This window comes from Myotis nattereri (assembly GCF_964212035.1).
Source record: "Myotis nattereri genome assembly, chromosome: 4".
Lineage (NCBI taxonomy): Eukaryota > Metazoa > Chordata > Mammalia > Chiroptera > Vespertilionidae > Myotis > Myotis nattereri.
In genome coordinates, this window is record NC_138079.1 from 111128441 (window position 1) to 111156104 (window position 27664).

A 27664-nucleotide genomic window follows, 5' to 3' on the forward strand; every position below is an offset into this window, starting at 1 on the left:
ATGCAGGGTTTCAAGCTCCCCTTTGTCATTAACTGTTGATAATCTTGTCTTGGCAGGTCTCAGGACTACTTGGGGGTGATAATATGCCCCCTCTCCTGCCCTAGTATCTATCTATCCTACCTAACAATCCAGTTTCTCCTCTTCTTAATCAGAGGTAGGCAAGAGTAGGAAGGAAAACATTCTATTTTCAAAGAATGTTTTTGCTTTATGTTCTTGGACTCTAAAATGGTCTTGGTACAAATATCTTACTTTTGGTATAAAATTATTTTTGGTATAAAATTGGTGAGTGTGTGTGTGTGTGTGTGTGCGCGCACACACACACACACACACACACACGGGAAATATGCTTTGTTCCAGGCATAATGCTTCTCTTACCCATAACTCAAAAATAAATCTCATGGTCTTCCAGCTGTCCCATCTAACCGCACCATCATTTCTGGATGTTTCTGTTCAAACACTCAGAATTCTCAGAAATAGGTTGTTCCCACCTTGATGAACGCTGGTCTTAACATATTTCTAGGAGAGAGAGCATGAATTTCGCCACATGTCTTTAGATTTGCACATGCTGGCTTCACAGGCCACCCATGTAAGTCTACAAAGAAGGGACATATGGTCCTTTGGGGGACTCTTTATTACATAAGCATGTTTACGCCAACATCTACACACGCACAGGAATGCCCCTCTACGTATCCAGGTGTAGCAGAGAGAGGCCTAAGAAGACAGGCCTCGGTTGGAACTGAATCTCAGGGCACCTCCTCGTTGCCATCAAGTCCATTGTTCTCTAGGTTAGCAAAGGTCAGGAAGACCTGTTCCAGCGTTATCTGACTGACGGAATAATCTTCTAAATTGAATTGCTCTTTCGCTCCCTCCAAAACACCAAACACCTTCAATGACAGAAAAGTGCAATCACCATCGCTGTCCTCCCCTCCGGCCCCAACCCAAATGCGCCTCTCCTCCACTCCCAGCCGCTGCGAAGTTCACGCGGGGAAAAGGCACAGAGGGGAGGTGAGGACGTGGGAGTACATCATAACTGAGAGCCTGAGAGAAAGCAGTTCTCTGTCCCCGTTCTGTTGATGGACATGGACTAACAATGGGCTTTGATGGACATGGACTAACAATGGGCTTTGATGGACATGGACTAACAATGGGCTTTAGGGAGCAGAAATTGAAGCAATTAAAATCTAGGGTGTCTGAAGAGTAACCTGCAGTCTCTGCTCCTATAACAGGCTGCCATTACACATGCCTGAATAGCAAATATTTGCCCCATCATTAGTGCTCTCTTAACATGTGATGTTAGAATGGCATGATTTCTATAGTCACCTTGGACCAGCTATTGTCCTTTGTGGGAATGTAGTAGTTAAGGATCCCTTGGTTCTCCTGCTTTAATTCACTACCTAAAAAAAGTAAATATATTACAAATAGGTGAGTAATCTTACAGATTTCATTTAAAATTGCCAAGATATTGCTACCTTTATTAGTTATATATAATAGAACTATGAATAGATGCCGTTATAACAAAGGCGGTATGATCAAATAGCCCACTCTCTCTGACTTACATGACATGGTTCATTCCTGTCAGCAGATTTGTTCCGGAAGAAATAGCCTTATTATGTGAGGTTTATAATAATTAAGGCTGGCTTGCAGTCACACACACACAAAATATCAGCTCACATGCCCAGTGAATGAAACCAAGCCTTCAGCAATTCTAAGGTTATCACTAGTAGACTTTCTTTGTAAACATGTGCTGAGCATCTGCGCTGGGAGGACGTTCAGCCTGCCTGTGTGAGGAGGAGGAGTGTTGTACAGTGTGTTTGCTGGGGAGGAGAGAAGGACAAGTACTCCTGGCTACGATTACACACCATGTGAGAGGGGCCACCATTCAAGTACACCAACCACATGAGGCTGTATTGTTTCTTTTACAGGTAAGAAACCATTTCTAATTTAGAACGAACTGAGGTATTTACACTTAATGCATATTTGCAGGTTACTGCAAATTGGATTAACTGTAATTAAAATGTATTAAAGTAAAAAAAAATACATGTTTACAATGATGTGTGACTTTTCTTAATAAGAATTTTAACACATGTATTATCTCCATGATCACATAAAGCTCTGTTTTTCCCTGTTGAAATACTTCAGCTAGCTTAATGAGTTATTCAAAGCAAACACTGATGAAACTACCTCATTTAGGTCAAGTAAATAGTAACTCAGATAGTTCCATGTGCCACTTGCCAGCCTCTGGCCCCCATAAGAAATAACCAATGCCGCCACTGGTGTTGTGGACATTTCTTTTTTAGTGTCTTCTTATCTATGCATGTGCCCCTAAAAATTTAGGCAGAGTTTTCCTACTTTTGAACCTTATGTGAATGGAGTCATGTAGGATACATTCTTTTCTTTCTGCTTCTTTCACTCATTTTTTGTAAGATTCATTTATGTGGTTGCATCTTGCTACAATTCATTTATTTTCCTTTCTAAACTATAATCTGGCTTCTAAATATTCCACAATGTATTTTCCATTTAGCCACTGAAACTACAGTGGGGCCTTGACTTACGAGTGTCCCGACTAACGAGTTTTTCCGAGATACGAGCCATCTCTCTGCCGATTTTTTGCTTTGAGTTGACAGAGTAATTTGAGTTAACGAGCTCCTTAACGAGCTCCGTCACAGAACGAATTAAACTCGTAAGTCAAGGCCCCACTGTATAAGAATATTAATCTCCAAAAAGACTGAGGTCTTTTTCTGATGTTTTCTTGTCTGCTTTTGTTTGGAATGTATTCCTTTGTTTCCTTATTCTGCTTGTCTGTGCTTATTTCTATGTATTAGGAAAAGAGTGACATCTTTCATTCTTGAAGGAATGGCCTTGTATAGGAGATAAACCTTATCACTCAACCTTGCCCTAGCTTTTGATTGTCTCTTCAACCTTTGTGATTATTTTAGTAGCCTGATTTATTATTTTTTAAAATACATTTTTATTGATTTCAGAAAGGAAGGGAAAGGAAGAGAGAGATAGAAACATCAGAGATGAGAGGGAATCATTGATCGGCTGCCTCCTGCATGCCCCCTACTGGGGATCGAGCCTGCAATCTGGGTATGTGCCCTGACCAGGAATCAAACTCTGACCTCCTGGTTCATAGGTTGATGCTCAACCACAGAGCAACACCAGCCGGGCCTGATTTATTCTCAATAGGTCTCAGGTGATCCCAGCCAGCACCTAGTTCCAGGCTGGGTGGAAGCCAGATCCTCAGGCAGCAGCTTTTAAAGTTGCAAATACAGTCCGGTGGGTCTGCCATTGTAAACGCTGCTGACCTCTAGACCAGGAAATCTGGAAGTGACTCCTGGGTGACAGCTGCAAAAAATCGGCTTCAGATGAGTGTGTAGGTTCCTTTCTGGGAGAAACTAGGGAGCTGTGGTGAGGCCCCAGGATGGCATCCCCCTCCCTCATCCCCTAAGCACCTCTATAGCCTCCTGATGTGTGGCAAACCTGAAGCCTGACCTCAGGTTTGAGCTCCAGGATAACTAAGGAGTCTTTTTCGTAGGCAGACTGGGGGTGTGCGTCAGTGCGCTGTCTGTGCAGTGCATTGGGTGCGGTCACCAGGCTAGGGGCCCAGGAACACAAGCTCCTCTGGTCACAAGGGCAGTGTGATCAAGGGAGGTCCCTGTGTGGACTGAACTCCCAGATTTAGTGCGGCTGAAGAAAGGTGCCCACAGCCTTACCGATGCAGAGGAGGAGCACCCGAAGAGGGACATGCCTGGCCTGCATGCCCACCTGGGCTAGTGACGGAGAGGGAGAGCACAAAAGTGGCAGCTTTCAGCACCTCCACTACCCAAGAAAAGCTCAGCTGGCCCCTGACTCTCACAGTGGTTCTCAACCTTGTGGCCCTTTAAATATAGTTCCTCATGTTGTGGTGACCCCCAACCATAAAATTATTTTTGTTTCTACTTCATAACTGTAATGTTGCTACTGTTATGAATCGTAATGGAAATATCTGATATGCAGGATGGTCTTAGGCGACCCGTGTGAAAGGGTCGTTCGACCGCCAAAGGGTCAGGACCCACAGGTTGAGAACTGCTGCTAGTAGATGCTTTAAGATTGGGAAATGGTAAGAATTCCCTTTTTACCGCAGTGTAGTATTCCATTGTGTAGATATAACACCGTTTTTTAATCCACTCATCTGCTGATGGGCACTTAGGCTGTTTCCAAATCTTAGCTATGGTGAATTGTGCTGCTATAAACATAGGGGTACATATATCCTTTCTGATTGGTGTTTCTAGCTTCTTGGGATATATTCCTAGAAGTGGGATCACTGGGTCAAATAGGAGTTCCATTTTTAATTTTTTGAGGAAACTCCATACTGTTCTCCACAGTGGCTGCACCAGTCTGCATTCCCACCAGCAGTGTACTAGAGTTCCCTTTTCTCCACATCCTCACCAGCACCTGTCGTTTGTTGATTTGTTGATGATAGCCATTCTGACAGGTGTGAGATGATACCTCATTGTTGTTTTGATTTGAATTTCTTGGATGATTAGTGACTTTGAGCATGTTTTCATATGTCTTTAGGCCTTCCGTATGTCCTCTTTTGAAAAGTGTCTATTTAGGTTTTGCCCATTTTTGATTGGATTGTTTATCTTCCTAAAGTTAAGTTGTATGAGTTCTCTATCAATTTTAAAGATTAAACCCTTATCTGAGATAGCATTGGCAAATATGTTCCCCCATGAAGTGGGCTTTCTTGTTTTGTTAATGGTTTCTTTTGCTTTTTATTTTGATGTAGTCCCATTTGTTTATTTTCTCCTTGGTTTCCATTGTCCTAGGAGCTGTATCAGTAAAAATATTGCTTCGACATATGTCTGATATTTTGCTGCCTATGGATTCTTCTAAGATTTTTATGGTTTCCCATCTTACGTTTAAGTCCTTTATCCATTTTGAGTTTATTTTTGTGTATGGTGTAAGTTGGGGGTCTAGTTTCAATTTTTTTGTATGTTTCTGTCCGATTTCCCCAACACCATTTATTGAAGAGGCTGTCTTCAATTGTATGATCATACTCCATTGTATGATCATACCTCCTTTGTCAAATACTAATGGAGCATAATGGTTTGGGTCGATTTCTAGGTTCTCTGTTCTGTTCCATTCATTGGTCTATATGTCTTAGGCCAGTACCAGGCAGTTTTGAGAACAGTGGCTTTGTAATATAGCTTGATATCTGGTAATGTGATCCCACCAACTTTGTTCTTCTTTCTCAGGATTGCTGAGGCTATTTGGGGTCTTTTTTTATTCCAGATGAATTTTTGGAGAGTTTGTTCTCGGTCTGTGAAATATGCTATTGGTATTTTAATGGAGATTGCATTGAATCTGTAGATTCCTTCGGGTAGTATGGGCATTTTAATGATGTTGATTCTACCAATCCATGAACACGGCATATTCTACCATTTGTTTATAACTTTCTCTATCTCTTTTTTCAATGTCCTGCAGTTTTCTGAGCACAGGTCTTTTACTTCCTTAGTTAAATTTATTCCTTGGTATCTTAATTTTTTTGTTGCAATGATAAATGGAATGTTTTTTTAGTTTCTCTTTCTGTGAGCTCATTATTGGTGTATAAAACGCCATAGATTTCTAGTTGTTAATTTTGTATCCTGCTAAATTGCCAAATTCTTTTATTAAGTCTAATAGTTTTTTGATGGAGTGTTTGGGTTTTTTATGTGAATGATGACAGTTTTATTTCTTCTTTTCCAATTTGGATGCCTTTTATTTCTTCTTCTTTTCTGATCACTATGGCTAGCACTTCCAGTACTATGTGGAACAGGAGTGGTGAAAGTGGGCATCCCTGTCTTGTTCCTCTTTTGAGGGGAAATGGTTTTAGTTTTTGCCCATTGAGTATGATGTTGGCTGTAGAGCATTATGCTAAGCAAAATAAGCCAGTCGGAGAAAGATTAATATCACATGATCTCACTCATTTGGGGTAATATAATGAATAACAAACTGATGAACAAAAATAGAGCCAGAGAAAAAAAATATTCTAGAATACAATAGAAGTAATCCTGTTATTTGTAGTTTTTTATATTTCCTATAACTTTTATGATATTATACTATGTTAGTACAATTTTGGTAATATTATTATAATAAATTTTTTTCTTGAAATATTAATGTTTATTGCATGTAATATTATATTTAAAAAGTTTTTCTTGAAATATTAATGTTTATTGCATGTAACGTTATTATATTTAAAATAATTTTTCTTGAAATATTAAAAATAATAAAATAAAAAAGAAAAATAAATCAAATAAAGATATTTTAACTAAAAAAATAAAAAAAAGAGTACCTACCAAATAGAATTGTAATGGGTATTAAATGTGTTCATATTGATAAAGCATTTAGTGCCTGACACATACTGTTATCCTAATATTAATTAAATGATAAATCTTCTTAAATCTTCTTTGTTAAGTTCCCAAGATAAAACTCTTGACATGTGGATATAGTTGTTCAGAGAATGGACACATTTTTATTCTACTTTCCAAGCCTCATATCAGCAAGCGTAATCATTTTATGGTGTTAGAGGAATGTGAAGGAGCCCACAGAGAAGGTGGTACAAAAGTGTAACCAAAAAAGAAAGCCCTAATAGAGGAAAATAAGTGAAGCTACTATATGTTCCAAAATCTACACTGACTCACATGTGGCCATAAATATTTAAATCAATTAAAATAAAATAAAATAAATAAAATAAAATAAAATAAAATAAAATAAAATAAAAATTAGGTTCCTTCGTTGCACTGGCCACATTTCAAGTGTTTGATTACCACAGGTGGCTAATGGCTACCACATTGGACAGCACAGATCTAGAACATTTCAATCATGACAGAAAGTTCTATTGTACAATACCGTTTCACATTTTTAAAGATGGTCCCATTTCATGGAATTCAACTTTTATTTCAACTAAGGCAATTTCTAAATGTGTGATTTGTCAGGTTTTCTACAAAAAGAGGCTCACAAATTTAAAACATTTTTAAGGTACACATCCTGATTTGGAGATTCATAAATGGCAGACCCATGAAACTCAAAGCACTGGGGAAACTGAAGTCTTGCCCATAAAGTAGGCACACAGCCTCAGCCCCTCCTTCTGAGCATGCTGTGACTGTTCTGTAAGGGTGACTATCTGAATGATGGGAAAGCCCCAGGTTGTATATTTGGCCAGATCCCTCTGGGCACTGAACAAAGAACTTTTCTATTGGGAGAAAGGAGGCAAAAATGAAGGTATCACTCAACTTTTTTTCAATATTTGTCTAGATGCTGATTATTACAATTGAAGTAGACGGAATTAAGAAATATACATAGGAATCAAATAGCCACTGAACAATTTGTGATGAGTTGATTTAGTTTTGCCAGCAATTTCCTGATCCTTGCCTGCAGACACTATTTACCAGCCTCTTTTAATAGATTCTGTGTAGACTCGGATACTTCTTCCTAAACTATCTCTTGTTCACTTCATAAAGTTCAGAACTAAAGAAATCCTCCAGGAATTGTTATAGACACTTACCTGGACTAGGCTGATTTCATTCTACTATTGTGGTCATGGTTTTGATACTTATACTTGGAAAAATCCAATAAGCATCCCTTTCCACCCATTGTATGTTACCTTAGTAAGATAGATTTTTGTCTAGAACATGTTCTAGTATAAAGGGAGTGGCCACAGGAAGGCCACAATCTATCATAGTGCCTAGAATTATATCATTATCTATAGTAATAAAAGCATAATATGCAAGTTGACTGAACAACCAAACAGCAGAACGACTGTCTGGACGACCTTACGGACGACCACACTATGACACGCAAGCCAGCCAAAGTGAGTGCAATGCAATTGGCGAGGGGCCCCTGCCTTCACCCCACGATTGCCCAGGCCACCCTCTGTGGGGCAATCAATGGGAGGGCTCTGTGATTGATCTTCCCAAAGAGGGATGCCCAGGCCACCCTCTGCACTGCGATTAATTGCAGAGCTCCAGCTGGGTGGGCGGGGCCTCCCTCTTTGGGGCCATCGATCAGCCCCCCCCACCTCCCGGCAATTGATTGCCCCACAGAGGGAGGCCCAGGCCACCAGGCAGCGGCGCTGTGGCAGGTGTGCAGGGCGGCCAGCGATAGCCCTGCAGAGGGAAGCCCAGGCCAGCCAAGCAATCGGACCCCACACTTGCTGCCTGCAGAGGGAGGCAACTGGTGGCATGGGAAGGGGGCAGCACCGCACAGATCACAAGCAGTGGCAGTGGTGGGGGCAGGGCCAGCTGCTGGCAGCCAGGGGAAGGAAAGCCCTGATAGGCCCTGATTACTGTCCAGGCCTAGGGACCCTACCCGAGAGGTCCTGGATTGCGAGAGGGTGCAGGCCGGGCTGAGGGACACCACCACCCCACCCCCATGCACAATTTTGTGCACTGGGCTTCTAGTTAATATAATATTTGATGATATAATACCTTATACTTGCATAAAGTGCATGTATTGCCCAATACTTTTACATGATTTCACTTAATCCTCACAATAATCTTATGCTTAAAATAATTATCTACATTTTTACAGATAAAGAAACAAAGGTTGGCAAGGGAGAGAGAGTATAAGTCACTAGATTAAAGACACCAATGAAGGTAGCAGATCTGAGACCTGAACACTTTAATTCCAAGGCCAAACACACACACACACGATTAGCAAAAAAGCCTTCACACATAATCCATGTACCTCCCAAACTGCTGCTGCCCTTGCACCAGGTCCTGAGTCATGTTATCCCCCCAGAAGAAGTATCTCAGATCCCACAACCCCCCAACCCCCAACCCCTAGGCATAGCCTCACTGATTTCCCATGTAAAATGTTCTGGAGGGCCTCGTCTATTCAGGGCAGGTCCCAAGGGTTGGAGTACTCAGTGTGGGCTCAAGCCTCTTGCTCCTAGGGAGAAGCTGAGGCATGGAGATCCCCCCTGTTGTGGGCTCTCTGCACCAGGGGTGGTTTTGGTGAGACTGTGCCTCTGCCGCTCCCACACATCTCGATGTGGCCCTTGTATTCCTGTGTGGAAAAGCTTCTCAGCTAGTTTTTAGTCTTTTTCAGCAGAGATTGTTCCATACATAGCTGTAGATTTGGTCATAATCTATCTTGGACCCCAGAAAAACTTTCTTAGCTTTAGGATGTACTGTAGGGTTCCCGCGTCAGCGTGTTCTGGGATGTATTAAATCATATGGCTTCTCAGTGGAGATCTTTCTCTGGGACTTCCTGCTATCTGCCTCAGTCCAAACCTAAATTAGGGATGCTCTTCTCAACAGAAGATCGCTGTGTGCTCCTGCTTGGAATTAGAGGGTGCTACTGACCACCCATTAGAAGCCCCCTTCACATGGCATCTCAGCATGAGCTCCCCAACTGCAGGGTCCAGAGCTTTATCACTGATCCCAGTGCTGACAACGGTATTTGCTTCCAGGATTTGCATTTTCTTACAGCTCAGTTTCCTTTCTTTTACTTTTCTTCTTTTTTTCCTTTTTTCTCTGTTGATTGTTAAAAAGAGTTTTCTGACTTTTGCTTCTGAGCCAGTTCTCAATTAAAGATATAAGCGTTTAATTTCTACCAATTTCTTGTTTTATTTCACTAGGATGGCTTTTCAGAGTACATAATCTTCCATATGGCAGAAACAAAATCATCTTACTTGTGCATTTAAAAAAAATACATGGTTACTTAATTTTCCTTGAGATTATGTAGAATCATTACTAAATATTCTCATTACTTTGGTCCTTTTAAAAATATATAATCTAGATGACTATTTTGTAATATTTATTTTCTTTAAAAATCAATATTTAGGTATAGGTTTCATATTAATTTCTTTTTTATTCTTTCATATTTTAATGGCTATTTGTTTAAGGATATTGTGAGGAAGGACTTGGCAACAACCACCTTAGTGTTGAAACTGGGCCTCTAACCCACATTCCCATTAAAGGACACATTTTTGTGTCCACATTGTTGAGGATAGGCCTTGGGTCGGAGTTTAGTGTTTCTCCTTCAGGAAGAGCAAGTTGCTAGGACAGTTGACAGTAAAAGAGGTTTTCTGGTCACAACTTCTCATTGTGGTAATTTAGAGGCCACATGAAATAGAATTCTTGATGCAAAAGTATTCAAAAATATTTGCTGAATGAATATATAAGTCAATGGACATATCAACGTGCATGTGTCATAGGCACTTCATATTCCCTATGACCAGCAGTGAGGAATTGTTTTCCCATATATCTGTTCTCCACATCTGCTCTACCATCCATTTTTTATCAATTTTCTGATCCCCATTTTTACTGTGTAATTAATCATACTATTTCCCCTTGCCTAGGGATAAACTTCTAACTCCTCAGTCTGACACACAATGGGAACTTCTGTGGTAGTTTGCACAACCTAGAAAATTAGAAACTAAGATAAAAAACAGAACTATTAAGAGCCTTGCCATGTCCCTGTTTTATGTTTAGGAAAGAGCAATAAAGGAGAGAAAGAGTTTCTATCTCTGGTAACATGTAGGCAGGGAGGGGCTTATTGATTTTAACATACAGAAGCAGACCTGTTCTTTTTAAAAAATCTTTATTGTTGAAAGAATTACACATGGCCCTTCTTTTCCTCATGGACCCCTTCTACCCACCCCTGCCCCCTGCCAGCAGATATGTTCTTGAAAGGAGAGAAAAGCTTAGTGGTTCTTCTTTGTATTGTAATATCATATCCTGGCTAAGACCAAAAGACCAGAGTTACATGTTCAGCTGGAGGGAAAAAGCCTTCAAATTTGCATGGATGTTATATAAAAACTAGAGGCCTGGTACATGAAATTTGTGCACTGGAGCAGGGGTTCCTCAGCCTGGCCTGTGCCCTCTCACAGTCTAGGACCCCTCAGGGGATGTCTGCCTGCTGGCTTGTGGCTTGATGGCCTTCTGATGCTGCACGGCCTGCTGTATGAGCTTCAGCAGCTGCTGCACGTGCATGGGTTGGGTCACCATGGTCTGTCCTGTGAACACCATTGAGTGGGTGAGTCAAATGCGGAGGGAGGCTCACCCTGAGTTCCTTGCACTTCTCTGAGTCACTGAGTTGTTCTGACTGACTGCCTTCTACAGAGAACGGCACCAGTATGGGGCCTAAGCCGGCAGTTGGACATCCCTCTCGCAGTCCAGGACCCCTCGGGGGATGTAGCAGTGCACCAAGTGGCAGGCAGCCAGAGAGGAGCCAGAATTGGGGCCGGGTGCCATGCCATTCATGCTCATCCCGACCCACTGTGCCTGTTGCCGCCACTCAGTACTGCTGCTGCGGAGTTGGGAGAGGCTCCCGCCATGGTAGCTGCACTCACCAGCTGTGAGCCTGGCTTCTGGCTGAGCAGTGCTCCCCTTGTGGGAGCACACTGACCACCAGGGGGCAGACACTCAATGCAGGAGATGTTCCCTGGTGGTCAGTGTGTATCATATCAACCAGTTGTTCTGGTCATTCCACCATACGGTCACTTAGGCTTTTATATATATCCTATCTAATAAAAGAGTGATATGCAAATTGACCATCACTCCAACACACAAGATGGCTGCCCCCATGTGGTCAAAGATGGCCACCCCCATGTGGACACAAGATGGCCGGCAGGGGAGGGCACTTGGGAGCGATCAGGCCAGCAGAGGAGGACACTTGGGGGTGACCAGGCCTGCAGGGGAGGACAGTTAGGGGCAACAAGGCTGGCAGGGGAGGGCAGTTGGGGGGAACCTGCAGGGGAGAGCAGTTAGGGGCAACCAGGACAGCAGGGGAGGGCAGTTAGGGACAACGGGGCTGGCAAGGGAGGGAAGTTAGGGGTGACCAGGCCATCAGGGGTGGGCAGTTGGGGGCGACCAGGTCGGCAAGGGAGGGAGGTTGGGGGCGACCAGGCTGGCAATGGAGGGCAGTTAGATGTGACCAGGCTGGCAGAGGAACAGTTAGGTTTCAATCAGGCTGGCAGGGGAGTGGTTAGGGGCAATCAAGAAAGCAGGCAGGCGAGTGGTTGGGAGCCAGTAGTCCTGGACTGTGAGAGGGATGTCCCAGATTGGAGAGGGTGCAGGCTGGGCTGAGGGACACACCCCTCCCCCCCACCCCGTGCACAGATTTTGTGCACCGGGCCTCTAGTATATAGATAATTGAGAATTATGATGATAATTGTGACTTAGAGATATAATTTACATGGACAGAAGAAATCCAAATATGTCTTATTAAAGTGATATAGGAATTTAGTGTGAACCCTTTTTCTGTGTGTGCAAAATTTCTTAGCATAACCAGACACAAGAAGTTATAGAAACAACAATCCCAAAAGGAATTATATTGGTAACCCATAGGGAACAGTTACTGAAGACATAAAACTTATGCATAGTGAGAACAACAAATATAATACATCTTGAACAAAACAGCCCAATATAATTTACCTGGGAATGTCATTGTGATGAAATCTTTAAAATCATTTAATGTATGCTTGTGTGTATCAGTCTTGACCTTGACCTTTAGGATGTAAACATCGCCAAACTTGTTCTTGAGGTGCTGAGGGCTGCCCAGACACACAAACTTTCCCTTCACCATGATGGCCAGCCTGGTACAGAAGGCATCGCATTCCTCCATTCTAGCAAAATAAGGTACCAGAATAATGTAAAATTGAAACATTTCCTCTTGGAGGACCTTCTATAATTCAGGATTTTGTGATTCTATTTCCAAAGGGAAGTGGAATTTGCCAATCATAAAGCTCATACTTGAGAAGTGGAAATTTTTCAAATAATGAGTATGAAACCCTCACATAGAACATCTGAACTCCTTGTCCTCTCCCCACTCTTGGTTATGTAACTTAATGAATTCTTGACTCTTCCACTGATTAGGATTAATGAGGAACTCACATTCTCAAGCAAGTTTGCTGTCCAATATTCCTAGCCCCAAATAATTCTCTTGAACAACCACTACAATGCTTGCCAACCCTCTTCCAAGCCTCCCAATGAGTCACACCTGTGGGAGGTTATAATAATGGTTTTTCCACTTTCACGTGCTTGCATCACAGCATCCCAGAGCAGACGTCGGGCTACTGGGTCCATGCCAGTTGATGGCTCATCCAGCAAAATGATTGTGGGTTTTCCCATCAGGGCAATAGCAGTACTCAGCCTACGTTTGTTTCCTCCACTTCATGGTCATAGAAGGAGAGAGAATGCAGGGAAAGGGAAGGATATATAAATCAGTTGCTTATAGGATAGTAACATTTCAAATGTTGAGAGTCTCAGCAAGCACAAAACATGGATATCCACGGTGCTGGTTAAATGTGACTTCAATGAGGTAGCAGGCTCAAGTACAGATCTATCTATCTATCTATCTATCTATCTATCTATCTATCTATCATCTATCTATATTATTTTTTTCATTTGAAATGAAAAGGAGTGACTGTTATGTAACTGATTCTAGCAGTATTATCACTGACATTTATTTACTAGTTCTTAGGGTGTTCTGATTTTCCAGGTACATAAATTCCACCATAATTTTTTGGGACACAAAGAACCATGTGGCCACTAGGAAGAATAAGATGCTCCCCTTTGAGATTAAGAGGCTATGGTTCAATCATAACTAAGATTTTGAGTTTCATCTCTGTATAGGAAAGACATGGAACCACATTGACCTGTCTTATTACTGCATTTTAACCTAACAACTCATTAGACAGTTTCACAATTAAATAACTGTGTGATAGAGGGAATTAGGTGATGCTGTGAGCATTTATTTCAAACATCAGAAGCACAGGGAAGCATCACAACATTAGCAGCCACAATGAAAAGATCAGTATATTGACTCACCTATAGGTTCTGATAATCTTGTCAGCATGAGACTCCAGTTGCAGTGAAGTCAACCATTTGCTCACATACAGCTGAATCTGGGACTCCGAGACTCCCCATAATCTGGCATACATGATCATTATTTCCCGACCAGTCATATATTCCAGCAAGGCATCAGACTGAGGACAATAGCCAACTCTTGACTTCACCTGATTATAAAAATTGCCTTGATAAGGACCCAAGTCATCAGTCCCATTGAGCATTTTTTAATAAGATAGAAGACCTTCACTTCTCCAGGCTATGCTTCTAAGTGTACTACCAAGAATTTTCTTTTCTAAAGACTACAAATTATGATGAGTGGATCTATTGTCTCAAATTAAAATAACAGATTCCCCAATTCAGTTTTAATAATCTGGGGGATGAAGAAGTTAGAAATAAAATCCTATAGCACCATTGAATTTGGAGCATTAGAATATTAGATTCTCTCCTCATTAATGAAGAATTCCAAGGCACATGGCCACAAAGGATGTTCTTGCCCTGCACAGGTTGCACAGTCATTGTAGACCTCGTTTCATAGGAAGGTTGAACTGGAAGCAGGCCTTTCCCATGCTCATAAGCAGGGTAAATCAATGAGTTGCTTTATCAGTTAACCAAGCCTTTTGTATATTTGTCTTCAGATGTACATAGACTACATATCCAGAGAAAAGATGAATATTAGTTTATTAAAATTAATTAATTAAACATTTTAAATAAAGTTATTTTAAAGAAGTAAAATTCATAGCTTTTCTCTGGGATTTTATTAATTCATTTACAGTGATTCTAGACTCTTGGCAGAAATTAACTAAACTCTTTATTCTAGATATGAAATTATTCTCTCATATAATTTCTCTCATATAATAAATGAGCTACATGCAAAGATAAGTCAACAAACTAGGAAAAAATAACATGAATGCCAATACCAGAAACATTTGTAATAACTTCAGGTATTGGGATTAATAGATCTGATGAAAAAAATGATAGTAGTCATTATATTTAAATAAATTTTAAAAGTTTAAAACTATTTGATAAAAGAGGAAAGTATAAAGTCATGTAGACCTTTTAGAAATGAACCATATATCTAAATATCTAAAAATGAAAAAAAGGAGTCATGTTACAATTTCTGTGAATGGGTTGAATTAATTACAATGGAAGAAATTAATCTGCTGAAGATAGGTCATAAGAAAGTTCCTAGAATGCAGCAGAAAAATAAAAAGTGGGGAACGAATAAAATAACACTGAGAGATTGGGATGATAAACTAGAAATATCACATCTGGATCATCAGAATTGCATCTGGACAAAAAGATGGGAACAAGAAAAATATCTGAAAACTAATAAAAATTATACAGAACTAATTTAACATATTAATGAATTCAAGAATGCCAATAACTTTCAAGAGAATACAAATTTAAAGATCCACATCTAAGTACTTCATATTGAAGCTTATGTAAAACAAAGAGAAAAATTATAAAGCAGCCCATAGAGGAAAAAAGATTATAATATAAAGTATGTCATACTGACAGCTGATTTCTTAAAAGTAGTGGTGGAAGCTAGGTGATAGTGAAACAACATAATAACTGGCTCATTAAAAATAATTGCAGCACTAGCTGGTTTGGCTCAGTGGATAGAGCATTGGTCTGTGGACTGAAAGATCCAGGGTTCGATTCAGGTCAAGGGCACATGCCCAGGTTTCAGGCTCGATCCCCAGTAGTGGGCATGCAGGAGGCAGCCAATGGATGATTCTCTTTCATCATTGGTGTTTCTATCTATCTCACCACCTCCCTTCCTCTCTGCAAACAATAAAACTATATTTTAAAAATAATAATTGAAAACCTCAAATTCTACACACAGTGAAAATATCTTTTGCCAGTGAGGGTGAATTAATGGCATTTGCAGAAAGACAGTGAAAACAAATAATAAAAGGTTTTCCCCTGAGATTGAGAGGGAGAAATTGTCTGCAATTGCCATTGCTGTTCAATGCAGAGTAGAGGCTCTAGCCCTTGCTGTAAACAAGGGAAACAAGCATAGGATTGGGAAGGAAAACAAATCTTTGTATTTTCAGGTGGTCATGATTGTGTAAGTAAAGATTCTAATAAAATTTATAAATAAATATTAGAATTAATAGAATTTAGCAATTTTGTTGAACAACTTTAGTATTTAAAGTCTATTGTAATTCTATAGACCATCAATAAGGCATAAAAATAAAATCATTTAAGTTAATATTAAAACAAAATATATTGAAATAAATTGTACACAATAAGCTGAATTCTCTTATTAATGTATCATCCATGCACAACTATTAAACTATTATTCTGAGGCACTTACTGAGAAACAAATTTATGGAAATGACATATGTACTATAAATATGTTAATCTTCTGGAATGCCCACTCAAAAATCTCAGTAAGTATATGCAAAGATAGGATATTTCCTCAATATATCTATAATTTTTAAAAGTTCAAGAATAACCAAAGTAACATTGAAGAACACTTTTCACTAGTAAATATTATAACTTGTTATAAGACTACTATAACTAAGAAAGTGTAGTACTGGCTAAAGGCTAAACAAATAAACCTATGAAAAACAACATAGTCCAGAAACTGACTCATATTTAGGTAATACTTGATAGTTGACAAAGTTGACATTATAGAAAAGTTGGAGCAATGACAATCTCTCACCAAAATGTGCTGGGTCAACTGGCTATATGTTAGGAAAAAAATGAATATTTACCCTTATGGACAGTATGCAGATGAATTATAGATTTAAAGGTGAAAGGTAGGCCTTGGCTGTGAACCCACGACTGGGACTCCATCCTCCACAGAGGCAGGTTCTATCTAGTTTTCAGATAGAAACACCAGAGGCAGGGTTAGAAAACGGTGGCCCAAAGTTTTGGCCCTGGGCACTGCAACCAGGCCAGCAGCCACCACCACAACTGCATAAGCAGCCATCATCATGACCGCCAGAGGAGCAGCCGCTGCCCTCAAATGCCCAAGAAGCATCTGCCACACAACTGCAAAAGCAGCCACATGTGCAACCACCGCTGCAAATGCCTGAGGAACAGCCACGTGAGCAGGCATCACCATGACTACTCAAGCCAAGCCAGCAGTTTCAACCCTGGGCCTAGTGATTGCACAAAGAACCACCAAGCCCAATGCATTAACCCCAGGAGCTGTGACGGTGCAATCTGCTGCCAAGCCCAAAAAAGTGACTCAGGAGCCATGACCGTGCAATCTAATACCTAGATCCTTTGGTGAGAGCAAAATGGGGATGCAAAAAATAACCACCAAAAAAAGAAAAGAGGAATCCAGAAAATGAACTAAATGAAACGGAGTCATGCAATATGTCAGAAAAAGAATTCAGAATCAGGGTCATATAGCTCATAAACCAGATGGATGAGAAAATCAACAACTTATGTAAGAATCAAGCGGAAATTTAAAAAAACACTATGGAAGATTTCAACACTAGATTAGAAGAAGCAGAGAACCGAATTAGTGAATTAAAAGACAGGGCAGCAAACCCCACCCAATATGAACTGTAATTGGAGACAAAAATTAAAAGAAGGAGGAGAGCCTAAGGGAGCTTTGGGACAACATGAAACAAAGCAACATATGTATAGCAAGGGTGCCAGAACAACAAGAGGAGTAAGAGTTAGAAAACCTATTTGAAGAAATAATGTCAGAAAACTTCCCTGAATTGGGGAAGAAAATGTCACACAAGCAGAGTCCCAAGTAATATGAACCCAAAAGACCAAGACCAAGACACAGCATAATTGCAATGGCAAACATTAATGAAAAAGAGAGAATCTTAAAGGCTGCAAGAGATACAGAATGTTACCCACAAGGGACCTCTCATTAGATTATCAAATAATTTCTCAACAGAAACACATCAGGCAAGAAAGGAATGGAAGGAAGTATACAAAGTGATGCAAAGCAAAGGACTGAATACAAGACTACACTATCCAGCAAGGCTATCATTCAAAATTGAAGGGAAAATCAGGAGCTTCATAGACAAAAAAATGCCTAAGGGAGTTTATCACTACCAAGCCAGCAATGCAAGAAATATAAAGGGATTGTTTTAAAAAGAAGAAATAAAAAGGGAAGAAGTAACACAGGCACTAAAATAAAAATGGCTACAAACAAGTACCTATCAATAATAACTTTAAACGTAAATGCACTATATGCTCCAATCAAAAGACATTGAGTGGCTGAATAGATAAGAAAACATGACCCATATATATACTGCCTACAAGAGACCCACCTCAGAACAAGAGACTCACACAGACTGAAAGTGAAGGGATAGAAAAATATCATTCAGGCAAATGGAAATGAAAAAAAAAAAAAGCTGGGGTAGCAATACTTATATCTGACAAAATAGACCTCTAAGTGAAGGCCATAACAAAAGATAAGGAAGGCCACTGCATAATACTAAAGAGATCAATACAACAAGAGGATATAACTCTGGTAAACATATATGCACCCAATGCAGGAGCACCCAAATACATAAAAAAAATCTCCTGGAAGATATCAAGGAGAGATTGACAGCAATGCAATCATAATAGGGGACTTTAATACCCCATTAATATCACTGGATAAATCCTCTAGACAAAAAATCAGCAAAGAAACATCAATCCTAAATGACTCACAAGATCAGATGGACTTAATTGACATCTTCAAACATCTTCAGAACAGCTTCACCCAAAGCTCCGGAATATATATTCTTCTCAAGTGAAAATGGAACATTTTCAAATATAGAACACCTATTGGGTCACAGGCAAAGTCTCTCCAAATACAAGGAGACTGAAATCATATCAAGCATCTTCTCAGACCACAATGGCACAAGATTAGAAAAAAGCTACAATAAAAACAAGAAAATAAATCCAAACACTTGGATGCTGAGTAGTATGTTATTAAGCAGTGATTGTGTTACCAAAGAGATCAAAGAAGAAATTTAAAATATCCTGGAAATGAATGACAATGAAAATACAACAATCTAAAATCTATGGGACACAATGAAAGCAGTCCTGAGAGGGAAATTCATAGCATTATAGGCCTATCTCAAAAAACAAACAAAAAAAACTGGTAATAACTGATCTAACTCTACAACTCAAAGAATTAGAATGAGAGCAACAAGAAAAGCCCAGTGTGAGCAGAAAGGAGATAATAAAGATCAAAGCAGAAATAAATGACATAGAGTCCAAAAAACAATACAAAAGATCAATGAAACCAAGAGCTTGTTCTTTGAAAGTATAAACAAGATTGATGAACCTCTAGCCAGACTCATCACCAAGAAGCAAAGAGAGAGGACCCAAGTAAATAAAATCAGAAAAAAAATTTAAAAAATCTCAATAGGAAGATAACTAAGGAGGAAATTGAAGCAACAATCAAAAAGCTTCCAGCAAACAAAAGCCCAGGACCAGACAGCTTCACAGGGGAGTTTTACCAAACATTCAAAGGAGAACTAAAACTTATCCTCCTCCTTGCTGAAACCGGTTTGGCTCAGTGGATAGAGTGTCAGCCTGCAGACTGAAGAGTCCCAGGTTCGATTCCGGTCAAGAGCATGTACCTTGGTTGCGGGTATATCCCCAGTAGGAGATGTGCAGGAGGCAGCTGATCGATGTTTCTCTCTCATTGATGTTTCTAACTCTCTATCTCTCTCCCTTCCTCTCTGTAAAAAATCAATAAAATATATTTTTTTAAAAAACTTATCCTCCTCAGATGATTCCAAAAAATTCAAGAGGAAGGAACAATTCCAAGCTCTTTCTATGAAGCAGCATTGCCTTAATCCCAAAACAAGATAGAGACAATATAAAGAAAGAGAATTATAGGACATGAGAATAACATACATTTTTACCTAGAGCTGATCCCTAGGTTTAAAACATGTTTAGCTAAATAGTGATGGCGAACCTATGACACGCGTGTCAGAGGTGACACGCGAACTCATTTTTTTGGTTGATTTTTCTTTGTTAAATGCCATTTAAATATATAAAATAAATATCAAAAATATTAATCTTTGTTTTACTATGGTTGCAAATATCAAAAAATTTCTATATGTGACACGGCACCAGAGTTAACTTAGGGTTTTTCAAAATGCTGACATGCCGAGCTCAAAAGGTTTGCCATCACTGGTTTAGAATATACTTAGCTAAATAGTGAAAAAGTGCCTTGGCACAGAGCCAGTCTGAAAAGATGGGAGAGGTGACTTGTTTTCAAAAGCCAATTAAAAAAATTGTATTGAATTTATTGGGGTGACAATTAATACAATTATATAGGTTTCAAGTGTACAGTTGTATAATATATCATCTGTATGTTGTACTGTGTGTTTACCACCCAACATCAAATCCCCTTCCATTACCATTTACCCCTCCACCCAATTTAACCTCTTCTACCTGCCCCACCCCCCTTTCCCAGTAATCACCATACTGGGATTTTCTTAATTCCTTTGTCTTTTTCACGTAAGCCCCCCACTCCATTTCCCTCTGACAGCTGTCAGTCTGTTTTCTATATCAATGAATCCATTTATATTTTGCTCGTTTGTTTGTTTGGTTCATTAGATTCCACAGATAAATGAAATCATATGGTACTTGTTCTTCTCTGACTGGATTATACCCTCTAGGTCCATCATTTTGTAGCAAAAGATAAGATTTTCTTCTTTTTTATGGCTAAGTAATATTCCATTGTATAAATGTACCACAGCTTTTTTAATCTACTCAGCTACTTATGAGCACTTCCAAAGCTTGGCTATCTATAATAATAAAAGTGTAATATGCTAATTAGACCAGATGTCCTTCTGGACGACCTTCTGGATGAAGCCAGGGCTGAGAAGGAAGCCCAAGTCCCAGATGCTAGAGGAAAGCCAGTGCCCGCAGCCAGGGGAAGGAAGGCGAACTCTTGCATGAATTTCGTGCATCAGGCCTCTAGTTGTAAATAATGCCTCAATGAACATAGGGATACATATATTTTTTAGGATTAGTATTTCACTATTCTTTGGATATATTCCCAGAAGTGGAATCACTGAGTCAAAGGCAGTTACATTTTTAATTTTCAAAAGCCAATTTTCAAGACATATAAGTAAACATGAAAATAAGCTCAAACAATTGAAGGAAAACAAATTGGCATCAGACTTACTAGATAAAGATTTTAAAATAACTCTTAAATATGCTCAAAGAACTAAAGAAAACCACAAAGTACTAAAGAAAATATGGAAAATTATACATAAACAAATGGAAAAATCACCAAATAAACATTATAAAATGAAAACAAAGAGAAAATTGGGACCTGAAAAATATAATAAGTGAATTTAAAATTCACTAGAGGGGTTCAACAGCACATGTGAGCAGTTATAATAAAGAATCAGTGAACGTGATGAGTATAGAAAATTTGAAATTATTCAGTATGACTTGTAAGAAGAAAAAAGAATGAAGAAAAGTAAAGAGAGCCTAAAGAACTTATGGCACACCATCAATGAAAGCAATATATATATTTTGGTGTCTCAGAAGAAGGTGAGAGAAAGAAAGAGGAGGAAAGGTTATTGAAAGAGACTTCCCAAATGTAATGAAATACATAAATTTACAAATTCAAGAAACTTATGAATTCTAAGAAAAGTGCTTGAGATCTACAATGAGACAGATAATAATGATCTCACTGTTGAAAACTAAATAAAAGAGAGGACCCTGAAAACAGCAAAGTAAAGCAGTCACAAAAGAAGGGATCCTTAATATGATCATCTGCTGAAATTTTGGAGGCTGTAGAGTAGTGAAGTGATACAAAGTGCTGTAAAAAAACACACACACACCTGTCAACCAATAACTCTATGGCAACAAAACTGTCCTTCAAAAATAGAAGAAACAACAAAGTATTCCCTGATAAAAGCTGAGGAAATTCATTACTACTAGATCTACCCTACAATAAATGCTAAAAAGAGTCTTTTAAATTGAAATTAAAGGACACTAGACAGTAAATCAAAGGCATATGCAGAGATAAAGCTCTCTGAGAAAGCTAAGTGCATTGGCAGATATAAAAACCAATACTATTGCAATTTTTACTTATACTCAACTGTATTTTATACAGGATTTTAAAAAAAATGAATAAAGATAATTATAATTTGTAGTGGGTACACAATGTATAAAGTTGTAATTTGTGACAACAATGACAACAATGACAAAGTGTGGAGGCAGAAACAAAGCTATATAGGAGCAGAGTTTCATATGTGATTGAAATTTAGTTGGTATCAATTCAAAGTAGATTGTGATAAAATTGGAATGTTATATGAAATCCCCATGGTAATCACAAAGAAATATCTTTGAATACACATGAAAGGAAACAAGAAAAGTATCAAAACATTTAAATACAAAAAATACTCTATACAGAAGGAGAAACCAAGATGGTGGCATAGGTAATAACCTATACTTGCTGCCTCTCACAACCACATCAAAATTACAACTAAATGGCAGAACAACTACCACCCAGAACCGCAGGAAAGCTGGCTGAGTGGTAATTCCACAACTATAGAGGTGAAGGAAGCTCATTGAGACTGGCAAGAAGTGCGGAGGTACGGAAAGTGCTGGCACCTGGGTGTGCTGTTCTTTAAACCAGGAGGGAGATACAAACTGAACTCCCGTTCTGGACAAGACTCTGGGGACCCAGACACATACGGGGAAAAACTGGACTGTCTGGCGTTGGGACAGGAATGTGAGGGCGACTTACTCTTAGAGGGGCTCGCAGTGACCATTGTTCCTGCACAGGTGCGCGAGACGCAAAGAACCAGGGACTTCTCGGGTTCAGGGCTGACTGGCAGCCATTGCTGTTTACTCTGCCCTGGTGATTCCCAGAGACCTCGCCCCACCCAATTTACAACCCACCCAAGCTGTGCCCATCAGCTTTTGCATATGAATGGCCTGTCCTTTCGCCTAAAACAAACTGTAGCTGGGTCAGAGAGCCTGAGAGATTCCAAAAGAAGGCCCACTTCCTGGCAGCAGCAGTGGCCTTGCTTCACAGCTGGGACTCATCTGTGCACTTCCAAACGCCACATAAAGAGGAGGAATCTGCAGATGTCTCTGTAGTTCCTGCTGGGTGGACCTAGACAGGGAATGACCTTGCACCTCCTTGGAGATCCAAGAGCCAGTGTACCCAGTGGTCAGAGTGAGACCATACCGGATTACAACTCTTCACATCCATAAGAGACACACTCAAGGGGCAGACTCAGGGAGCACCAAAGCCCTACTGAAGCAAGTCCTGCCCCATAAGGGTGTCTCATGTGTAGCAGATCTTCCAGTGTAGACATAGCTGGTCCTCACAGCCAATTGGCCTGGAAGTCAATTCCCCCCAATGATACCAACAGCAATCAAGGCTTAGCTACAACAAGACTGTGAAAACAGCCCACAAACGGGTGCAAGAAGAGTGTCCACCTCAGATGACTGGGGAGGCTGAGCCACTGGGCCCTATAGGACACCAACCAAACAAGGCCACTCTATCAACTCAAGGAGACTTAGCAGCTACCCAGCACATAGAAACAAACACAGGGAAGCAGCCAAAATGTGAAGACAAAGAAACAAGTCACAAATGAAAAAAATTGTGGTTCAAAACCACAATTATAAGGTTACTCAAGAATCTTCTAGAAACCTCCAAGAAATTTAGTGAGACCCTCAAGGTTGTAAAAAAGGACCAATTAGAAATTAAGTATGCAATGACTGAAATAAAGAATAATATACAGAGATCCAACAGCAGATGAGAGGATCCCAAGAATCAAGTCAAAGATTTGAAATACGAAGAAGCAAAAAACACCCAACCGAAAAGGCAAAAAGGAAAACGAATCCAAAAATATGAAGATGGTGAAAGGAGCCTCTGAAGTTGTCTTCAAGCATACCAACATCCAAATTATGGGGGTGCCAGAAGAAGAGAGAGAGCAAGATATTGAAAACCTATTTGAAGAAATAATGACAGAAAACTTCCCCTACCTGGTGAAAGAAATGGACTTACAAGTCCAGGAGCGCAGAGAACCCCAAACAAAAGGAATCCAAAGAGGACAACACCAAGACACATCATAATTAAAATGCCAAGTGCAAAAGACAAAGAGGGAATCTTAAAAGCAACAAGAGAAAAGCAGTTAGTTACCTACAAGGGAGTACCCATATGACTGTCAGCTGATTTCTCAACAGAAACTATGCAGACCAGAAGGGAGTGGCAAGAAATATTCAAAGTGATGAATAGCAAGAAGCTACAACCAAGATTACTCTATCTAGCAAAACTATCATGTAGAATTGAAGGTCAGATAAAGAGCTTCACAGACAGGAAAAGCTAAAGGAGTTCATCACCACCAAACCAGTATTACATGAAATGCTGAAGGGTATTCTCTAAGAAGAGGAAGAAAAAGGTAAAGATAAAAATTATGAACAACAAAGTGACAACAAATACATATCTATCAACAAGTGAATCTAAAAATCAAGTGAATAAAAAATCTGAAGAACAGAATAAACTGGTGAATATAATAGAACCAGGGGCATAGAAAGGGAGTGGGCTGACAGTTCTCAGGGGTAAGGGAAAGTGGGGGGTGCAGGAAGAGATTGGACAAAAATCTTACACCTATGGATGAGGACAATGACTGGGTTGGGAACCGGGTGGAGGGGAGCTATGGGGGGGGGGGGGAAGGAATAACTGTAATAATCTGAACAATAAAGATTTACTTAAAAAATACTCTATACCAGTGGTTCTCAACCTTCCTAATGCCACGACCCTTTAATACAGTTCCTCATGTGGTGGTGACCCCCAATTTCATTGTTACAAATTGAACATAATAAAAGCATAGTGATTAATCACAAAACCAATATGTAATTATATATGTGTTTTCCGATGGTCTTATGCGACCCCTGTGAAAGGGTCATTTGACCCCCAAAGGGGTTACAACCCACAGGTTGAGAACCGCTGCTCTATACAAAAAAAGTAATGGAGGAAACAAGACATATATAAAACAACAAAATGGCAAAAATAAGTCTCTCCCTATTAGTATTCACTTTAATATGTTTTTTAAATTGATTTCAGAGAGAAGAAGGGAGAAGAAGAGAGAAATAGAAACATCATGTTGAGAGAGAATCATTGATCAAGTGCTCCCTGCATGCCCTCCACTGGAGATCAACACCAGAATTGCAATCACCTGGCCCATGGTTGATGCCCAACCACTGAGCCATACTGGCAAGGCAATATTCATTTTGGATGCAAATGAATTTAATACCTCATTCAACAAGCACATATTGGCAAAATGAATGTAAAAAGACAACAACAAAATGATCCAACTATATGATATCCAGTGAGATTCACTGAGATTTAAGGACATAAAGAAGTTGAAAGTAAAAGGAGAAAAAATAAATTTATGCAAATAGTGCCCAAAAGATCTGGATGGCTATACTATTATTAGACAAAATAGAATTTAAGTCAATAACTGTTACAAGAACAAATACCATATGATTTCACTTATATGTGCCATCTAAATAACAAAATAAACAAACAAAATAGAAACAGACTCATTGATGCAGAGAACAACAGACTGATGGTCGCCAGAATGAAGGGGCCTTGGGAATCCGGGTGAAAAAACTGAAGGGATCAAGAAGTACAGATTGGTAGTTATAGAATAGTTATAGGAATGTAAATTATAGCATAAGGAAGTAAATAATATTGTAATAACCATGTATGGTGCCAGGTAGGTACTTGAAATATTGGGGGAACCACTTTGTAAAGTATATGATTGTCTAACTATTATGTGTTCACCTGAAATTAATACAAAATAATATTGACTGTAAACTTTAATTGAAAAATATAAAAAAATTTCAGAATCAAACAAATACAATGTTATAAATTGATAAAAGGCCAATTCACCATGAAGATATAACAGTTATACACGTACATCAAACATCAGAGCTTCAAAGTATATGAAGTAAACAGTAACAGATTTGAAGGGAGAAATAGACAGCTGAATAATAGGAGTTAGAGCAGCGGTTCTCAACCTGTGGGTCGCGACCCCTTTGGCAATCGAATGACCCTTTCACACGGGTCGCCTAAGACCATCCTGCATATCAGATATTTACATTACGATTCATAACAGTAGCAACATTACAGTTATGAAGTAGCAACGAAAATAATTTTATGGTTGGGTCACAACATGAGGAACTGTATTTAAAGGGCCAGAAGGTTGAGAACCACTGAATTAGAGTCTTGAATAGAGAATTTTTGAACAACACTGTAACCCAATTGGAACTAATAACATATACAGAATACTCGACCCAACAACAATAGGATACACATCGTTTATAAGTGCATATGAGGTATTCCTGAGAGAGACCATATAGTATGCCACAGATCAAGTCTAATACTTTAAAAATATATACAAAATATCTTCATGACCACATTGGTATTATGTTGAAAATCATAACATGAGGAAAACTTGAAAATTTACAAGTATGTGGAAATTAAACAACCCTTTTTTCAGCAACAAATGGGTTAAGAAGAAGTCACAAAGGAAATTAGAAAAAACTTAAAACAACACACCAAAAGTTATGGAATGCATTGAAAGCAGTACTAAGAGGAACATTTTATAGCTATAAATGCTAACATTGAAAAAGAAATATCTTGCCCTGGCCAGTGTGGCTTAGCTGGTCCGGTGTCATCTGTGCACAGAAAGGAAATTCCCAGACAGGGCACATGTCTGGGCTGCGGTTAAACCCTCACGGTGGGTGTGGGGGCAGCTGAGAGATGGTTTGCTCTCACATAGATGTTTCTCTCCCTCCCCCTCTCTCTAAAAAACCAATAGAAAACTATTTTTAAGGGAAAATCTCAAATCAATAACCTAACTTTACATCTTTAACAAGCATACAAAAGAATAATCTAAACTCAAATCTAGCAGAAAAAACAAACCTACTAAGGGCTCCTGTGGCTAACTGGGCTCATTTTTAAAAAACAGAACCCAGCAGCCATTTCTACACAGAGGATCTCACACTACATGCACTTCAGGGAGCAGCCTGCCTGGACTTCTTGCCTCTGCACTAAACTGCCCACTGCATGGTGTTTCCGCATCTGAGCCAGCGCTTATGAAGGAGTCCTTGGAATCTGATTTCAACCAATAGGATGGAGGCTTCTCCCATCCAATCAGACCTGCACAGCTCTGACCAACCAGAGTGGCCCTATTTTGGTCAATCAGGACAGTCCCTTTTGGATCAATCAACTGCAAGGATTTAGCGTTCTCAGTCCAACCAGGGACCAGGGGTGAGGACTTCTGTCCAGGGAAGCCAGCTCCCCCCTGGCTCTAGGAGAGTAATTTCCTTTCAAGACTGAAGACTACATCCCCTGGCTGAGCTAAAACACTGAGGTTGTCTCACTGGAGCAGAGCGAAGCAGACCAGTGCAGGCCAGAACAGACTGGCACAGAGCAGAGCAGACCAAAGCACCGGGAGCAAACCAGCACGGTGCCGAGTAGACCAGCATGGAGCAGAACAGAGTTGTCTGGCCTTAGAGTTTTCACACCCTGCTGTATCACAGCTGAGCTGCTTTGCACTGAATAGAGTTTTCTTCTTCATCACACCCCAAATTGGGAATTCCTGATGGCCTTGACTTCCTGCCAATGACCATCAGTTGACAAAAGACATAATAAAGATCAGAATCAGGTAAATAAGTAAAATAGAGACTAAAATAACACTGGAGAAAATCAGTGAAACTAGAAGTTAGTACTTGGAAAAGATCACAGAGTTAACAAACCTTTACTACATGGACTAAGAAAACAAGGGAAGACACAAATCACTAAAATCAGAAGTGAAGTGTGAACATTACTACTGTTTCTATACAAATATGGGGTGGGCAAAAGTAAGTTTACAGTT

The 27664-nt window shown here is 39.7% G+C and overlaps 1 protein-coding gene across 1 annotated transcript in view; it reads right to left on the bottom strand.

The window, feature by feature from the left end:
* Nucleotides 1-743: 743 nt before the first annotated feature.
* The window catches only part of LOC308518602 (phospholipid-transporting ATPase ABCA3-like), a gene marked incomplete at both ends in the record, with an annotated part of 259837 nt that continues 232916 nt past the window's right edge, over nt 744-27664 (bottom strand). The window contains 5 exons of the mRNA XM_081090313.1: nt 744-884; nt 1321-1394; nt 12402-12592; nt 12967-13137; nt 13797-13984. Coding sequence (XP_080946439.1) covers nt 744-884; nt 1321-1394; nt 12402-12592; nt 12967-13137; nt 13797-13984 — 765 coding nt within the window. The remainder of the gene's footprint in view (nt 885-1320; nt 1395-12401; nt 12593-12966; nt 13138-13796; nt 13985-27664) is intronic.